At 38.8% G+C, this 16920-nt stretch overlaps 1 protein-coding gene across 1 annotated transcript in view; it reads left to right on the forward strand.

Moving 5' to 3' along the window:
• CWF19L2 (CWF19 like cell cycle control factor 2) overlaps positions 1-16920 on the forward strand; it is an 87787-nt gene that overhangs the window by 52275 nt on the left and 18592 nt on the right. The window contains exons 11-12 of the mRNA XM_086621771.1: positions 5688-5819; positions 7104-7241. Coding sequence (XP_086477897.1) covers positions 5688-5819; positions 7104-7241 — 270 coding nt within the window. The remainder of the gene's footprint in view (positions 1-5687; positions 5820-7103; positions 7242-16920) is intronic.

Consider the following 16920-nt stretch of genomic DNA (forward strand, 5'->3'; position numbering starts at 1 on the left):
TAGTTGCCCGGGTCCTCCTTGTTCCCCTTTTTAAAAATGGGGGTTATGTTCCCTCTCTTCCAGTCATCGGGGACCTCGCCAGACCACCACGACTTCTCAAATACAATGGCCAGTGGCTTGGCAACTTCATCCGCCAGTTCCTTCAGGACCCGCGGATGGATCTCATCAGGTCCCATGGACTTGTGCACCTTCAAGTTCCTCAGATGTTCCCGAACCTGCTCTTCAAGTACAGTGGGCGGTGGTTCATCCTCACAGTCCCTGCTAGTTCTTTCCACAGCTTGGGTGGTAAGACAAGAGGCTTTATCAGTGAAGACTGAGGCAAAAAATTCATTGAGTACCTCAGCCTTCTCTATGTCGCGGGTGACCAGAGCACCAGTATCCTTCCGGAGGGGGCCTACATTCTCCTTGGACTTCCTTTTGTCCCCTACATACCTATAGAAGCATTTCTTATTGCTTTTTATATCCCTTGCCAAATTCAATTCCTTCAGGGCTTTAGCCTTCCTCACCTGATCCCTGGTCACTCGTACAGCTTCTCTGTATTCCTCCCAGGCTATCTGTCTCCGCTTCCACCCTCTGTAGGCTAACCTCTTCATTTTCAGTTGGTCCAGGAGCTCCTTGCTCATCCACGCAGGCCTCCTGGTCTTTTTGCCCGACTTGTTCTTCATCGGGATGCACCTCTGCTGAGCTTGGAGGAGGTGCTCCTTGAATGTGGACCAACTTTCCTGGGCCCCTCGTCCCTCCAGGGCCACCTCCCACGGCACTTTGCCCATCAAGTCCTTGAAGAGGCCGAAGTCCGCCTTCTTAAAGTCTAGGGTACAGAGTTTGCTGAATGGTTTCCTTGTTGCCCCATGGATCTTGAACTCCACCGTGTCGTGGTCACTGCAGCCAAGGCTGTCCTTAAGTTTCACCTCACCCACCAGTCCCTCCCTGTTGGTGAGCACAAGGTCGAGCATGGCACCCCTCCTTGTCGGCTCCTCTATCACCTGCAGGAGGAAGTTGTCATCCACGCATTCCAGGAACCTCCTGGACTGCCTGTGCCCTGCCGTATTGTCTCTCCAACAGATGTCAGGGTGGTTGAAGTCCCCCATGAGGACCAGGGCTTGTGACCGCGAGGCTGCTCCTATCTGGCTATAAGGCGCCTCATCTGCTCTGTCCTCCTGGCCAGGTGGCCTGTAACAGACCCCTACCGTAACATCCCCTATCCGTCTCCGTCCTCTAATCTTGACCCATAAGCTCTCTGTCAGCTCCTCCTCCGACCCCAGGCGAAGCTCCACGCATTCCAGCCGGTTGCTGACATAGAGAGCGACACCCCCTCCTCGTCTCCCCTTCCTGTCCTTTCTAAAAAGCTTATACCCCTCCATGTTGACACTCCAGTCATAGGAGTCGTCCCACCACGTCTCTGTGATGCCAATAAGGTCGTAGCCCTGCTCATGTGCACGCATCTCCAGCTCATCCTGTTTATTTCCCATGCTGCGTGCGTTGGTGTACATACACTTCAGCTGGGCCTCCGACAAAGTCGACTCGCTGGCTGGAGCGACAGGGGTTCTCTTGGACGGCAGTGTAAGTTCGTTTGAACATACCTGCGATCCTTCCCCAGCCTCTGGACCCTCAGTGCTGGCACTGGTGCCATGCTGACAGCGGTATGAATCTGACTTCTTGGCTGGAGCGGCTGGAATTCCCTTCTTCTGTTCTACGGGTACTTCCAGCATATCTTTATCATTCTTGATATTCCCCCTTGATATTAATTATTAATGATAATTAATCATTTGACTGATTGCGCTATTTCTAGATCAGTTAGCTCCTGTTTAGAAGTTTTGAACTTTTACACCAGTTATAATAAACATGTTAAAGAAAAAAAAAAAAGTCATCTTTTTTTTGACTCATAGATCATAAACAGATCTCCATGCTTCGTCAAGTAATAGTAATTGTCTCATTAATGAAAGAGAAAGGTTAGAACTTGTTGACCACAGTAATAACAGTAAACAAGCTGTTTTTGCTAAGAATAAAGATTTCTTGATGTCTGTTGTACAAGGAAAGCAAAGGCAATGTGAAGCCTTGCAAAGGTCTACATCCTTTGTAAATAAGCAGTTGTATTATGGTCTATGTAAAGAACACAGGAACTCTACTTAAAGACTGTTTTGTATCTGTAACAACGTTAAATGTTAAAATATAGAGTAGAAAATGGCTGATAATACAAAATATGTTAATCTGAAAATACATTTACAAGAAATTAATTTCTGTTTAGTTTTAGGGAGAGGGGAAATTATAAATTTATATATTTTTTTAGTATTTCATAGATTTCATAGATTTCTAGGTTGGAAAAGACCTTAGAGATCATCGAGTCCAACCATCCCTAATCCCCATTAAACCTTATCCTCAAGTAGATCATCCACCCTATTCTTAAACACATCCAGGGATGGGGACTCAACCACCTCCCTGGGCAGCCTATTCCCGTGGCTGACAACCCTTTCAGAGATGAAATACTTCCTAACATCCAACCTGAATCTCCCCTGACTAAGCTTATACCCATTTCCTCTTGTTCTATCACCCAACACTAATGTAAAGAGCCCAAATAATCAATATTTGACAATATTGATTATTTGACTCAACCATGTTTCAAGGTTACATACTTATATCGTTTAAAAAATAAGACTTATTTCAGATGTTTTTCTTCTATATTTTGTCCAGAGCTAGAGCAGTTTTGGGAGAATGAATGCTTTAAACTTGTTTCAGTTGCCAATTTCCCTCTGTAATCTTACTAGTTTATGTGGTCTTTTGAAAATGACTTTTTTTTTTGCAGTTCTTCTGTGAGTGGTAAATTGTTGTAATAAATTGCATGTGCATTATTGAGGGTAGCATGTTGGCCTCTAGAGTTCTCATTACTTTGTGTAATCTACAAGATGGAAAACACAGCTCAGGATGTGATTAGCTGGCTTACAAACTTGTTTTTTGACTTGGTGTCAACCAAGGATCCCAAGTCTTTTTTCTACAGAGTTGCCTCCTACTCTGTCTTCAGCGTTTGCCAGTGCACGAGTGTGTCGCAGGTGCAAGATTAGCATTCGTTTGAGGCTCCTGTCAGCCTATTCTTTCAGTTGAGCTCACTCTGAACGGCAACCTTACCTTCAATTCTATCAACCCCATCCCACCTATTTGGCGTCTCAGCAAACTTGCTCACAGCACATTTCGTTGTCCAGAGTGTTGAAGTTGTGTTGATCCCTGTATCAGCTCCTGAGGAAGGGTGTCTGTAACAATGTGCTAGTTAAACTATGAGGAGTGCCAGTTAGGCTTTGAAGCATTGACAACTTCTCTTTGAGCCTATAATCCAGGCAATTTCCTACCCATCTTACAGTCTACACATCCCTCCAACTTGGCAACAAAAGTACTATGAGACTGCATTGAAAACATTGCAAACATCCAGGTAAACAACATTCCCAGTATGTTCCTTGTGCACTGAACCAGTCATCTCACTGCAGAAGGCAGATTTATCAGACGTGATTTGCCATCTGCAAATCCATGTTGGCTGTTCCCAGTCACCTTGCTGCTGTTGTATTTGGAAGGGGCTTCCGTGAGGACTTGTTCTGTAATTTTTTGAGCACTGTGGTGAGAGTGGTCATCCTGTAGTTTCCCAGGTGTTTCTTCTTCATCTTTCTGAAGGTGACTGTATACATTTACCTTTTGCTAGGAGCATCCACTGATCACCACTACTTTTCAGATGTGATAGGGAGAGACGTCTTGTCCAGCTTAATCAGCATGTGCATCCCATCTATATCAATAAACTAGCATATTTCCAGTTTGCTTAAGTGGTCTTTAAGTTGATTCTTCCTTTCTGCAGGTAGTACTTCTCCAAATTCCACTGCTAGGCACTGGGGCCTGAGAAGCCTGAGAGTAGACCTTGCTGGTGAAGACTGGCAAGGTATTGAGTGTCTTAGCCTCTTTCATGTTTCATCTCCTTTGTCACTAGGTCTTTCCTCTCTTTCACAGCGGACCTGTGTTGTCCTTGCTTGCAGAAGGATATCCAGTATGCTCATAGAATTCCTTCTTTTTGTTCTCTGCATATCTTACTAATTTCAGCTTCAGCTCTGGTTTTCCTAATTCTATCCCTGCATGTCTGGAAAGTGCTTCTGTGTTCCTCCTGAGTAACTTGTCTCAGGTTCCACCTTCTGTAAGCTTCCTTTTGATTTTGTTAGAAGTTCCCCATTTAGCCAAATAGCAGATCAGATGGACCCTTCTCATCCTCTGTGGAGGTTGTCTTTGAAGATCAACTAGCTCTTGTGGACACCTTTGTCATTCATGACTATCTCACATGAGGTCCAGCCAAGCAGATCCCTGAATAAACTGAAGTCCGTTTTCCTACAATCTGGAGTTTTTCTTTGTTCTGTTACTTGCTGTCCTCACTTCCCTTAGAATCTTAAGCTCCAGTATCTTGTGGTTGCTACAGCTAAGGCAGCTGATGACTTCTATGTCCCCGATTAGACTGGTTTTTTAAAAAAAATTATGAGTATAAAATTCAGTAGAGCAACACTCCCAGTCAGTTTGTTCAGCATTTGTGTCGATGCTTGTCGTCAATGTATTCAAAGTCTGGATTGCTTGTGCCCTACTGTGTTGCTCTTCCAGCAGATGAACTGGTGGTTCTGTTCCACCATGAGGACAAAGGGTAGGTGTGTGAAAGCTTCCCTTGTTGCCCTGTCCTGTGCGTTCCTCTTGCCTCACATCTCCAGCACCTCAAGAGCTTAGTTTAGTCAGGTTTGGAATATATCCTCCTTATAATTCTCAAATTTCTTTTGATATGTAGAAGCAGTAATTGAGTACAAGTGTAGCTTATGTGAGACTGTGTGTTTGCCATCCAAAGGCAATGACCAATCTGACATATATGAGGTAAACGCTTGTTTTTGTTTCTGTATCTTTCAACACACTAACAGGTGATTTAAACGTTGCCTTTTCTGCCTCAGTCTATAATTTAATTTGACCTAAATAATCAATGTACATCTACTCATTTTTTTTCTTCTTTACCATAGAGAGAGATACATGTAGCTGTTTGTACCTATTGGTCTGCATATCCTAGAATCAAGATTAAAAAAATTTCAGAATCACATTGTGATAAAAGTGATCTGTACTGGTGGTAGGTGCCGTGCAGGAAAGAAAAGTCTCATCTAATGGAATGTGTTGAAAAGCAATAGCTAATGTTTTGGCTAGTTTGTTAGCCAAGTTTTGAAAGGAAAAAAATACACCAAACGCACACAACCCCCTCGCCCCAATCCACAGAAAGCCCAGAAGTGGTAACGTGCTGCAGCTTTTCAGATGGTTTTCAGGAATGCACTGTTATAGTGGTAGTGGTGCATGTTAATTCAATATTATCTATTTGAATCTTCAGAAGCATTGTATTTCTTCTGGAGATGCAACTTTATGAGGAAGAGCCAAGAATACAAAGTTGATTCTTTTTGGAAAGGATTTATTAACGCTGCACTTAACTAGCTAAATATTTTTTAATATTCTGTTTTTTCTCAGTGTGGAAAAGAATACCTTGTGCAAGGTAACACTGTCTGCTTTGAATTATAATGAACACACAAAACGTAAAGAATCTGTTATTTAATCTTTAGGATTTTAAACATTTATTTGGTGTGGATTAGGTGTTTCTTTTGGTTTTGTCTGTATCATCTGTTAAAAATAAATCTTAAAACCTGACACAGGCTTCAAGCCGTCAAGAAGATGAACAAGAACAAGTGGTCCTTGTCAGAACAGATCAAAGTGGAAGGGCATGGCCTGTGACTGCACCAACTGAACCACAGGAGCCAAAAGGAGGACGGAGAAAGCGACAGATGGTAAGTTTTACAAATGTGAATATTAAAGTGTAATTCTGAAATAATTTTGTAGTTTTACTTTTATGAGCCATAATTAATAAGTGTCTTATCAGAATGTCAATAGGTAGTTAAGAAGTTCCTTTCAGAAGATGACTGTAATTAGGTGTTAGAGTACATATTTATTAAGCATATATTAAGTTTATTTTCAGACTCTATTTCCCTAGGGATCATTTTAGGGCTTATTTCAATGCACATTCAAGTCAAAGTAAGTTTTTCAAACTCACAGTCTCTTAGCCAAGTAGTTTATATTACACAAAGTTATGTAAATAATGAAGATTAGCAGAGCTGAATATTTCCAAAATAAAAGATTTTACTGAAATACTCAGATCTTGGAAGCTAATTTTCCTCTTCCTTTCTCCTGCAAAAATATTGCTACTGCTGATGATAAAAATTATGACCTAGTCTTCGTAACAATTGTTAAATTGTAATGATTTTGGGGAACAGTGAGAAGCTCCCAGGCTGGAGCAGTGTTTTATTCTTAGGATATTTGCTTGCAACAGTAAATAAGCTAATATTTTGATCTTCCTGGGATAAGAGAAGATGACAATACCTCGTATTTGTATCAGGTGTATTCTTGATTATGAGGACAGCTCAGTTTGTAACACTGCTATGGAGGAGTGAAAGGCACAAAAGGATGAGGAATTGGTTGTCATCTTCGTCTTGTTTCCATTTTGCAAAATGCCGTCTCTGCTTTATGTTAATGACCATTCCCTGTGCTCCTTCAGGACTTAGTATAGTCTTGCCCTAAAGGACAAACTCTGTTCTCTTGTGCGCTTTGTCTAAGATGGCAACATTTCCCAGCAAAGGTACTGCATTTATACAAGTTTGCAGTAGTGCCTGTGATTGCTGTGCTTCAGTAGTGTCTGTGACTTGACAAGTCAAAAGCTTCTGTAAATAGTGAAGATTACATTTTGGAATATTCCATTTTTGAACGCTCATTGACTGTTTCAGAGAATTACTGTACATCTTTCTGGAGTGGTAATGTTGTAGCTCTGACAGCTTAAAGATATAAAGGATATAGCGATTGTGGGAAGAGGCTATATTCTTATTTAGACCTATAGATGGAATTGAAGAAAGGAGATGTTCTTTTCCTTAAATCAAATGAAGCAGCAAGCTCAATTGTTTCAGATGTGCTTAGCTTGATTTGTGATTCTTTAAACTTGTTGAAATTATTAGGATCTGAATTTTATAGTTGAACTTTCTCATTAGATTAATACTTATTTTCAATACCTTTTTTTTTTTCAGGTCCCTACTCATATAGATAAAGAAAGAGTAAGGTATTTTCAAGATGATGATAATATGAACCTGAGTGACTTGGTCAAAAATGAGAAGATGAGAACAGCAGAGGATCAAAACTCACTGTTCATGCGTATGGCATCAAAGGTAAGGTGTTGTGCATATGGCTTTTTAATTAAGCACTTTATTATTAGAAATATCAGGGAGGACATGAGGCCTCAGTGCTTTAGGTATGTCGCTTTTGTTTGAGAATTCCAGTTGTCTTGAATAATAAAGTGTGTTGTAAGATGGTCCTGAAAGATGTTATCAAGGTGATGGAAATCTGTATGCATGCAGGAATTACAGTGTGTTCATTTCCTTCATGGAGGTGATTGTGCCGTTCCTCTGCCTGTAGAATTTGAAGCTTCTAGAGTGTGTTGTACATTAATAGGTTGCTTGTGCCCAACAAATCACGTTTTCCCCAAATTAGTGATTAATAAAAGTAACATTTTCTTAGTGCTTAGAATGTCTCTTCCATCTAGAAGTTACAAGAATGAATGAGATTTGAAGCAAACTACTTGAAATTCCATCAAGATGTCCTGGACAATGAGATAATGTATGCTCACAGGCTGCACATATTTATATATTACGGTTCCATGAGTGATTCTACTTAAAAGAGCGGCCAGCTCACAGACAGATACTGCAGTGCAAATGGAATGATTAATTTCTGTCATCCAAACTGAATAATAAAGATACTTTTCTGTGCTTGATATGGGAGTGTTTGAAAGAGATGAAATCTGATAGCTACGAGATACAGTTTCTGTAGCATAGTTCAAATTTTACTAGATTACTGCTCCAGGATTTTATGCACCACTGAATAGGTTTTGAAAAAGCTTGTTAGCATAGAATTAGTATCCTCACAGACAAAATTTTTTTTCCCATTTATCTGGAAGGCAGTCAAGATCCTGGAGAGTAGGTTTTGGTTATGTTGTGTTGTGCTTTTTGGGTTTTTTGTTTGTTTGTTTGTTTTTCTTTTTAAAATTCTCCTTCTTCAGGTGGTACTTGAAAGAATCAGAAAAGCCATGATAGTGCCTGATAGAAAATACTTGACCTGATACTATAAACCATCTGGCAGGAAGTTATTCTGGAGAGATTATCAGAACTTTAGAAAGTAGTGTGGTTTATGCATCTTCCCATTCAGCTGCTTCTGGTAGAAGTTCTCATTCTCTCCCACTGGCATACTCAAAAAAATGGTGCCCTTGGGGTCCAGTTAAATAAACACATCCTGTTGCCAGTGTTTGATTTCCTTCTTTACCTTCCGTTCAAAAAAAACCTCAAACCCAAACAAATTTACTTCAAAACCTGTGTAATAGTGCAAACTATTAACTATAATTAGCTAGCGTTTCTGTCATGCAAACATTTACAAGTAAATGAAAATGTAAGAACACAATAAAGCTTTGTACTGTCCGCATCATATGTTTATAAGCATTATGAAGAGAAGTGGTTGCCATTTTCTCAAGGACCTTATTCATCTTGTGTTGTCTTGTCTTCATTAAGGATTTTATTTGGAAGAGGTAACTTTCATGAAGAATGGTGATTGGGAGGGTTGTGTATGAATGTCTATGTTAAAACAAGTGTAATGGACTTAAAAAACCATCTCTAACTCAAATCTGGGCATTGAAAGTGAATTTGTAAATCAATATTAACATGTCTTTCTGAAATTGTTATTAATGTGCTCAATTTGACCTGTGTTTAGTCTGATGTTTTCATGTGACTGCTTCCACTGAAGAGTTTGCAGCATTGCTTTTTGTGCTCTGATTCTTTTCAGAGATATGAAAATAAAACCAGGCTAATTTGAGCTTCCTGAGTTTGGTAATAACAAATGTTTGCAGTGCCCCAACGAAGACATAGTGGAGAGTGCTCTCAAAAGAGAAATACTTTTTTGCTTGGATTTTTCCAAACTCAAATGAAAGGCCATGCAGACTTTTCTGAGAAACGTGTGCATTTATACAGTAATGTACTTGACTTGCCCCTGAAATTTCTAAACTTTTTGAGAAGTATTGTTTGTGTATTCGTATATTTGTTGATTCCAAGTTTCCTCAAACTGAAAGTAACATTTGACTGTTAGAGCATGTTCAGTTGTCCTTGGTTTCGTTTTTGTATTTTTGACATTATATTAAGTGATTATTAATGCAAGGAAGACTAGCAAACTTGAAGGGAGATCAAGTTTCTATATTATTCAGTTTTCTAAGTCTTCAATGGGAAAATTCTCATAATTTTTCTTTGTATTTTTTTCTGTTTTTTTCTCTATTCAATTTTGAAATGCTGTGAATTTATCAAGTTCTTGATGACTAAGATACTTAATGCAAGACCAGCTATATGAGAGATTCACTCAGCCCAGTATTGTGTGTCCAACAGTGACTGCTGAGGAGAAAGAGTATAAGAAGAGGTCACATTTCCAATGATGCTGCCTTTATGTACTACTTTCCTGGCCTTTAGCGATTTGGAGGTTTTAATGGTACCTCCTTACCTGGTATTTCTCTCTGCTTTTTGTTTATGGTTAGTTATGTTAATTGGAAATTGGACTGAATATCACTTGTTATTTCCTTTCTGTGGCTCCTCATCTCTTATTCAATCATCTGTACCTATTGCCAAAAGTTATGAGCTCTAATTATTGAGTTTGAAGAAAATAGAAAACCAAATCCTGTATGCATAACATCTTTGGTTAGCATTCTTGTTACCTGCAGCCAGTTCCTCAAAGATTTTGGTTACTGGCACTGTGAGGATTTCTGGGAGAATGTGAAATCTGTTCCATTGAGGAATGGTGCAGAAATGGCCTGTATCAGTATGTAGCTGTTTTTAAAACCCAAGATTCTGTACAAACGAGAGTGAACTTTGGCAACTGAACTTCTGCATCCATATAGTAGAGGAAAATGCAATATAGTGTTTCACTTCTATAGAGGCAATTATGAAGAAATGTAGAGTCTGTTTAGTGGGAGTTTAAAACGAGTACGTAAAGAGAAAATGCTTGCAGGTTATGAGATACTCGCTCGTACTCAGTGCTAATGCCACTGGTGAAAACTTTCTAAGGGAGTGAACACCCTCCCAAAATGAGATAAAACTTCATTTCATTGTTTTTATTTAAAAATAAATCCAAGGGTGGGTGAACAGAACAATAAAGAGCTTCTGGAGGTTAAAAGACAAACCAAATCCAGAACCCAGCCATTATTTAAAAAGTACTTGTCATCTCCAAGTAAAGAGAATGGAAAAGAGCTTAAGCATAGCAGACTTGGAAATCCACTTTGATAAGAAAGATTGAAAAAATTATCTTGAGGGAATTGTTTCAATTATTTTGAGTTTGCGAAAAGCATAAAACTAGGAGTTAAACTCATTCATTGGAAGCAAGAAGCCTGCAGGAATGTGGTGTTGAAAAAACCTGATCAATGTATAATTAGAGCATTAAGGAAAAATAAGTGTATTCCAGAAGAACTAATCATAGAATCATAGAATGGTTTGTGTTGGAAGGGACCTTAACGATCATCTAGTTCCAACCCCCCTGCCATGGACAGGGACACCTTCAACTACACCAGATTGCTCAAAGCCTCATCCAACCTGGCCTTAATGCTTCCAGGGACGGGGCAGCCACAACTTCTCCGGGCAACCTGTTCCAGTGCCTCACCACCCTCATTGTAAAAAATTTTTTCCTTATATCTAATCTAAACCTGCCCTCTTTCAGTTTAAATCCATTGCCCCTTGTCCTATCACTACATGCCCTTGTAAAAAGTCCCTCTCCAGCTTTCCTGTAGGCCCCCTTTAGATACTGGAAACTGCTATAAGATCTTCCCAGAGCTTTCTCTTCTCAGATTGAACAACCTCAGTGAACTATTTACATTAACATCCTCTATAAACGTGGTCAGAGCACTTCTTTTGCATGAGCCATTATTTACAGGGAATAAATGAAAAACTGTCTCAATTTAACAGTGTCAGTAAGATGAGCTCAAATTTATAGAAATCCAGTATTTTGAGAAGAAACCTGAATTTGAGATGAATAATAACAAGTGACTAAAACCAAATGGTCCTCACTTTTAAGTGGTCTGAAGGAAATCAGGTGTGACATGCTGAACTATATGCTGCTGAGTGTAATCTTTATTCATCCTGAGGAACAGAAGATGGCAAGTGTGATGGCAATCTTTAAAAAGAAAGCAGAGGCCAGGAGTAAATGGTCATTTTTTGTTCCAAAAGGAGGTTACCAGTGGTCTCATCAGGAATCCCTTCTGTTCAACACATATACATACACCATCTGGAGGAAGGGATACTTTATGACCTGACAATTTGTTACTGTTACATAATTATTCAGGACTGTCAAAATAGAAGTCACTATAAATTGTAGAATTTCGGAATACAAAACTGGGATTTTTCTAACATTGTGAAACTTATATCTGAGCTGATTCTTAAGATTCACTTTAGAGAGTTGCTGGAGAGACGTACGTATTTTAGTGGTGTGAGTCATCTGTCCTATTTTGAAGGCCGTCTGACAGACAATATGGGCATTAAAGGAATTAAGATGTCTAGCTCAGACACAGGAGATTATGCTATAGACCTCTCAAATAAGGAGAACAAGATCCCACCATAGGTATCGAGGCAGTAAATTCAGATGAAGCTCAGGGTTGATGAATGCAAAATGATGGTAATTGTGAAGCTGAGAGAACTGTGCACACACCACAACAGGCTGTTACTGCTTGATTTGAGAGTCATTGCCAATCTACAAGCATCATCTCAGTGATGGTGGGATTGTGAAAAAGGGGAATTTAGGACCAATTTAAAACATACAAGGCTACTGTGGTGCACCCATGGTGTTCCCATAGCTTGAATGCTCCCCAAGCTCATGAAGCATACCCTGTGGTCGAAGGTACAGAGTGGTGGCCATCTGAAAAAAACCTAAGCAAGACAAAATTTCTTTGGCTTGGAGAAGGGGAGAAGGCAGCTGGCAGACTAGAACACACAATTAGCATAAAAGTTTAATGGAAAACATCTATTTTGGTTTCTCATATGTGAAGTGCTCACAGAGCAGAGTTTAACATGATGGAGGATTTTGTTGTTTGGTTTCTTTTAGTGAAGGAAGAAATTGTAAAACTCGCACCGTAGAGCATGAGATGCTGTGGAAGCCTTAATTGTGAGTGGGAGCAAAAAGGATACAGCGCCTTTGTGAAGTACAGTTTCATTGGTAAATATTAAATAGGGACATCTAGACAGGCTTTTGGCTCAGGATTTCCCCAGTGAAATACTGAGAGCTGCAAGCGTATAGCAGAAGCTTCAGTTCTACATGTGTTGTTTATTGTTTTCCCCATACGTTTTAGCTGTTGCTGAAGATTGATTTTGCAACATAAAATGATCACAATTGGTTAGAGCTATCGACTGTGTTTAGTATGTTTCATTCTAGCGGCTTCTTTCTTTTTGTTGTGTTTTTTTTTTTGTTGTTTTATTTAAGGATAAGATTTCTTAATACTGTTAGAATAATGTGTTATCTTTCCTAGCTTATGCAACTGCTTTGTTTTAGTTTGGGAAAGCTCTGAAGCTCCTACTGACTTCAATAATCTTTGTGTCAGATGATATGTGCTGTGTTCTTTTTTTGTCACTAGGCAAAGATGCACTACATCACGTTATTTTATTAGAACAAGCTTCTTGAATGAATAGCCAGCTCTTGACTAATCTTTTAATATTGAGCCATATTATTTATTTAGTAGCTACATGTGCTGAAGCTTGAGCTCGAAGTAGATGTTTTTATCAATTACTGTTCAAGATGAGGTATTTTCTTTTGGCTGTACAAAGAATCTGTTGCAATCGATTTTTAGTTGTCCAGATTTTAATTCATGGCACTGAAGTCCTCCAGTCCTGTGCAATGTCAGATTTAGGTTTTGAAGGAATTTTTGACTTTCATAAAAAGAAGCATCATAGATGACAGTTCTTCATCTTTGTTAAAATCTTAAATGCTTTTGGTAGTTTCTGAACAGGTTATTCCCAGCTCTTGTCACCAGAAAACGTGATGGTCTTCCCCAGATGGTGTTGTTTCTTGATCCTAAATTAAGAAACTGGCTCATAGGCATCCTGAATTTTCCATGTCTTTAGGTAGGAGGCATTCTTCTTCACAGCATTGCAAGATTGGTGTTAGCGCTGATGTGTTGGCAGCAGTCTGAAAAATCTGGGTGTGATCACAGGCATTCTAAATGGTTTCTTTATGTACTTTATAAATGTATACTGCAGAGAGTATCTGCGTTATGATCTGGGGACTCAGTGAGACAATCTTCAAAAGTCTTGCATCTCTCCTAAGTGGATTCAGCAAAGTGTTTTTGCATCCAGCAGGAAGTCTAGCAACCAAACCTCTTTTGTCAGTTTTAGTTTGATAACGCGGTACACAAATTTAACACGTATGAATTACTTTCTCCTTGTGCCTTCATTTGAGAAGTGGAAAAAAATATCCACAAAAATGAATCTATCATCTTTCAGAAGAGCAGTAGGAGGAAACTGCTTAAATTCTATAAATTATATCCTACCTTGGATGGGAGAAGGGAGGTCCTACCCCTTGAATTCTGTTGGATAATTTCATTCATTTTATCAGTCTGATCTGCTTTTGTTGAGTGATGGTTGTGATTTCTTAGGCGTGGCTACTGGGATAGAAGAAGTTATCCACTGCAGACAAGGCAAATGCTTTTAAAGAATTATATAGAGAGTATAATTTTACCAACTACCTTCCTTTAAGGATCTCTCTTGCACAATTGCTTCTCATTACAGTGTTGGTTTTGCTCCCGTAAGTTCTAATGCCAAATCTGATGCCAACATAATTTGTGAGAAAATGAATGTTTGAGGGATGGCTCATCCTTAGGTTCAGTTGAATGCCTCTCTTTGGCTGAATGGAAAACAAACCAAGGTTTGTTTGAATTACCAGAAAGAAATTTGGTTATTTGTTTTTAGTCTGTTGTCTTTGTTCATTGTCTTAAAATTGCTGGCTGCTCAGCCAGGTAGAAAGAAAAGTTAGACTACGAATTTAAGAAGCTTCTGCTACCATGATATAGCCAAATATGTCTTTTTTTTTTTTTTTTCATTTAGATCTTCTATCTTATGGTCAGTTTATATTTTTTCCATATTGTTTATATCTTGTTCAGTCTAGTGAATGCTCAGTCCCTGGCAGCAAGGTGGTTCTCCGGTCCTTACAACTCTTTGGTTATGCAGTGGGATCACCCTAATTGCCACCTTTAATCCAATGTGAATTTACCCATGAGAACAGAGGAGCCTAAACCCTCCTTGTCTTCATTGCCTCAGTCGAGTGCAGCGTATTTGCTCCCGTGACGTGTTGGACCAGCCAGCAGTGTAATTCCTCGTGCAGTTGTGACTGTCGCCAGCCATGGTTACCGCTGATCATACAGACTGCAGCACTATTATTTCCTTCATGGATTTTCCCAGGGCTTTTATCACTTTCCCAGACTATGCTGAAAAGAAAATTCCAGCCGCAAGGCTGTTGAGGATAGAGGAAATGGGCACTGCTCTCATGAATGGGAATGGAATGAGAAAGACAGACCAGTATATTTTCTGGCTTTTACACAGCTGAATGCTGGGCTCCATCTGAATGTTACTTTCCTGATATTTAGTGTATTTCAAATGATATACAAACTAGTTGTTATGAATCTCTGAAGATAATGACATAATTGCAGTTTCGTAAAGGGAGATGAGGCTGTTGAAATAGAAGGATATAATTCATAAAAGGATTTACTTTCTTAAATAGGACTTGGAAGAAATGTCAGTATGTAGACCCAAAATCTCTATCCATGAAGCCTCTGTCTAATCCCATTGGCAAATGAAGGTCTATATAACATTGTCTCATGCCTGACTCCCACTCAGATTCACTGACTAAACAACCATTGTGGGCAAGCCATACTCATCCCTACAAGTCTTTTTCTCACCTGTAAAGTTTCCTTTTCTCAAGAGCTCCATGAGATCAGTTGGAGGGAATACGCCATCGCCTTGTTAATTGTTTGCCTGTTGAGCTTGTTTTGAATTTAGATGAAAAGCAAATTCTGATTTATCATTCCCCTCTTGCCCATTCTTCTTTTTCTAGACCTGGTTCTAATACCACCCTCTTGTACTTGAGGCTCTTAGCTCCTGTTACTTTTTGGCTTCTGTTCACAGCAGGTTGATGTGGACATCAGTTATCTCATAAAGTTTGAAATACCACCTCTCCTATAGCTGCTTCATGCATACTATTATGTCAAACTTATGAACGTCATGAAAAAGCGCCAAATCTTTATGTTTCAGTGGTGAAAAAGCTTGTTTTTTTTAAAAAATAAAACCCCAACACTTAAAGTCTGATTCTTTCATATTTCACTTTTGCTCCTAAAGAAAAAAATCTGTTTGAAGTTACTATATATCTACTTTCTACTTTCTTCAGCTTGAAAAGCAGGTTGAGGTCTCAGTGCTACAGAAGCATGACTATAGGATACAAAAAAGTCAACAAAATATTTGAAAACTATTTTTTTCCTTCAATTTTAGAGTACCAAATATGTGTGAAGTGTTAAGTTTTCACTACTGATAGCTTTAAGTACCCTGTCTGTAGTTCTTTCTGTCCTTGACTGTTGTAAGTAGTTCAATTTTCCCAAATTCATGCTGTTAAGACTTATGTAATTCTTTCACTTATGTCAATAGATGCTTGTGGGTGTATAGAGACTGATTTCTAGAACATTACCTCAATAGAAATTACCTTCTATTTGTACACATAAATCCTACTAAGGCATTTTTTTTTCTTTTGATTATGTTTTACTATGAGAAAGTGAGAAAGATGAATTTGTGTTGTTCATCACACCATTTAAATTTTGGCCATAAACTAATTTTATTTTAAAATCTCTGCAGTAACCCATAACATGGATTTAAGCAGTGAAAAATGTGGAACAGTATTAGTAATGCTGACCTTCATTATTCATTTAGTAAAGAGATATGCTGGTATTACGGGTTTGCAAAAAGGGAATTTGCATGTTGCCCTTGGTTCTGAAGTTTGTAAAATGGACAATTGCTTTCAGCCTTATCATTTTTACTTGCTGTGCAAACCTACCTTTTGCACATCTTTGCATTTCCATCACCATAAACCAAAATAATAGTCTAGAAACATTTTAAAAGCTAAAGTGAAAAAAGCAGAATGTTGCTGCTGCTACTATGTGTAGCAGTTTGTGTAATAAACCTTTTTCTTCTCTTTCTTCACGTGGTGAAGCCATTCTAGCACAGTATTTAATAGACATGATAAAACCCTAACAAAGCTCTGGTTGCTTGTGCATGTGCATGGTTTGCTGTAAAAAAATTAATATGAAAACCCAAGAGAAAATAATTTTAAACACCTCATTCTGCATCATGCTACATTTCAGTTCAATGGACTAAACAACTTTCTGTGTATATCGTGTGGGTGCAAAGGTAAAGTTGTTCCTGCATGTGGAAACAAATCATCAGCACTGACAGCTGGATTAGGAAAGAAAACCTTGGAACAGAAGGAACTGCCCATATCAAAAGACTGCATAAGCATTTGGCATTCTTCATGAATTATGTTAAAATTATAAGATATGTTGCACATGAAGACCTGTGCAGGACAGTCTTTTCTAGGCATTTAATTTACAGCCAGGGATAAATTTAAATGCTAATCATACTTTAATAGCAGAATTCTGTGGCTGAAGGTATTTTCTTTGGCTTACATTTCATTTCATTGACTTGCATATAAAGTTTTACCTGTCCTAAGAACTAATTATAGCAAAATCTACAGTTTTGATTTCAAATAACTGAAGCAAAAAGGAGCGTGGTCCCAGCCATTGAGCAG

This window comes from Tauraco erythrolophus, chromosome 1 (assembly GCF_009769465.1).
Source record: "Tauraco erythrolophus isolate bTauEry1 chromosome 1, bTauEry1.pri, whole genome shotgun sequence".
Lineage (NCBI taxonomy): Eukaryota > Metazoa > Chordata > Aves > Musophagiformes > Musophagidae > Tauraco > Tauraco erythrolophus.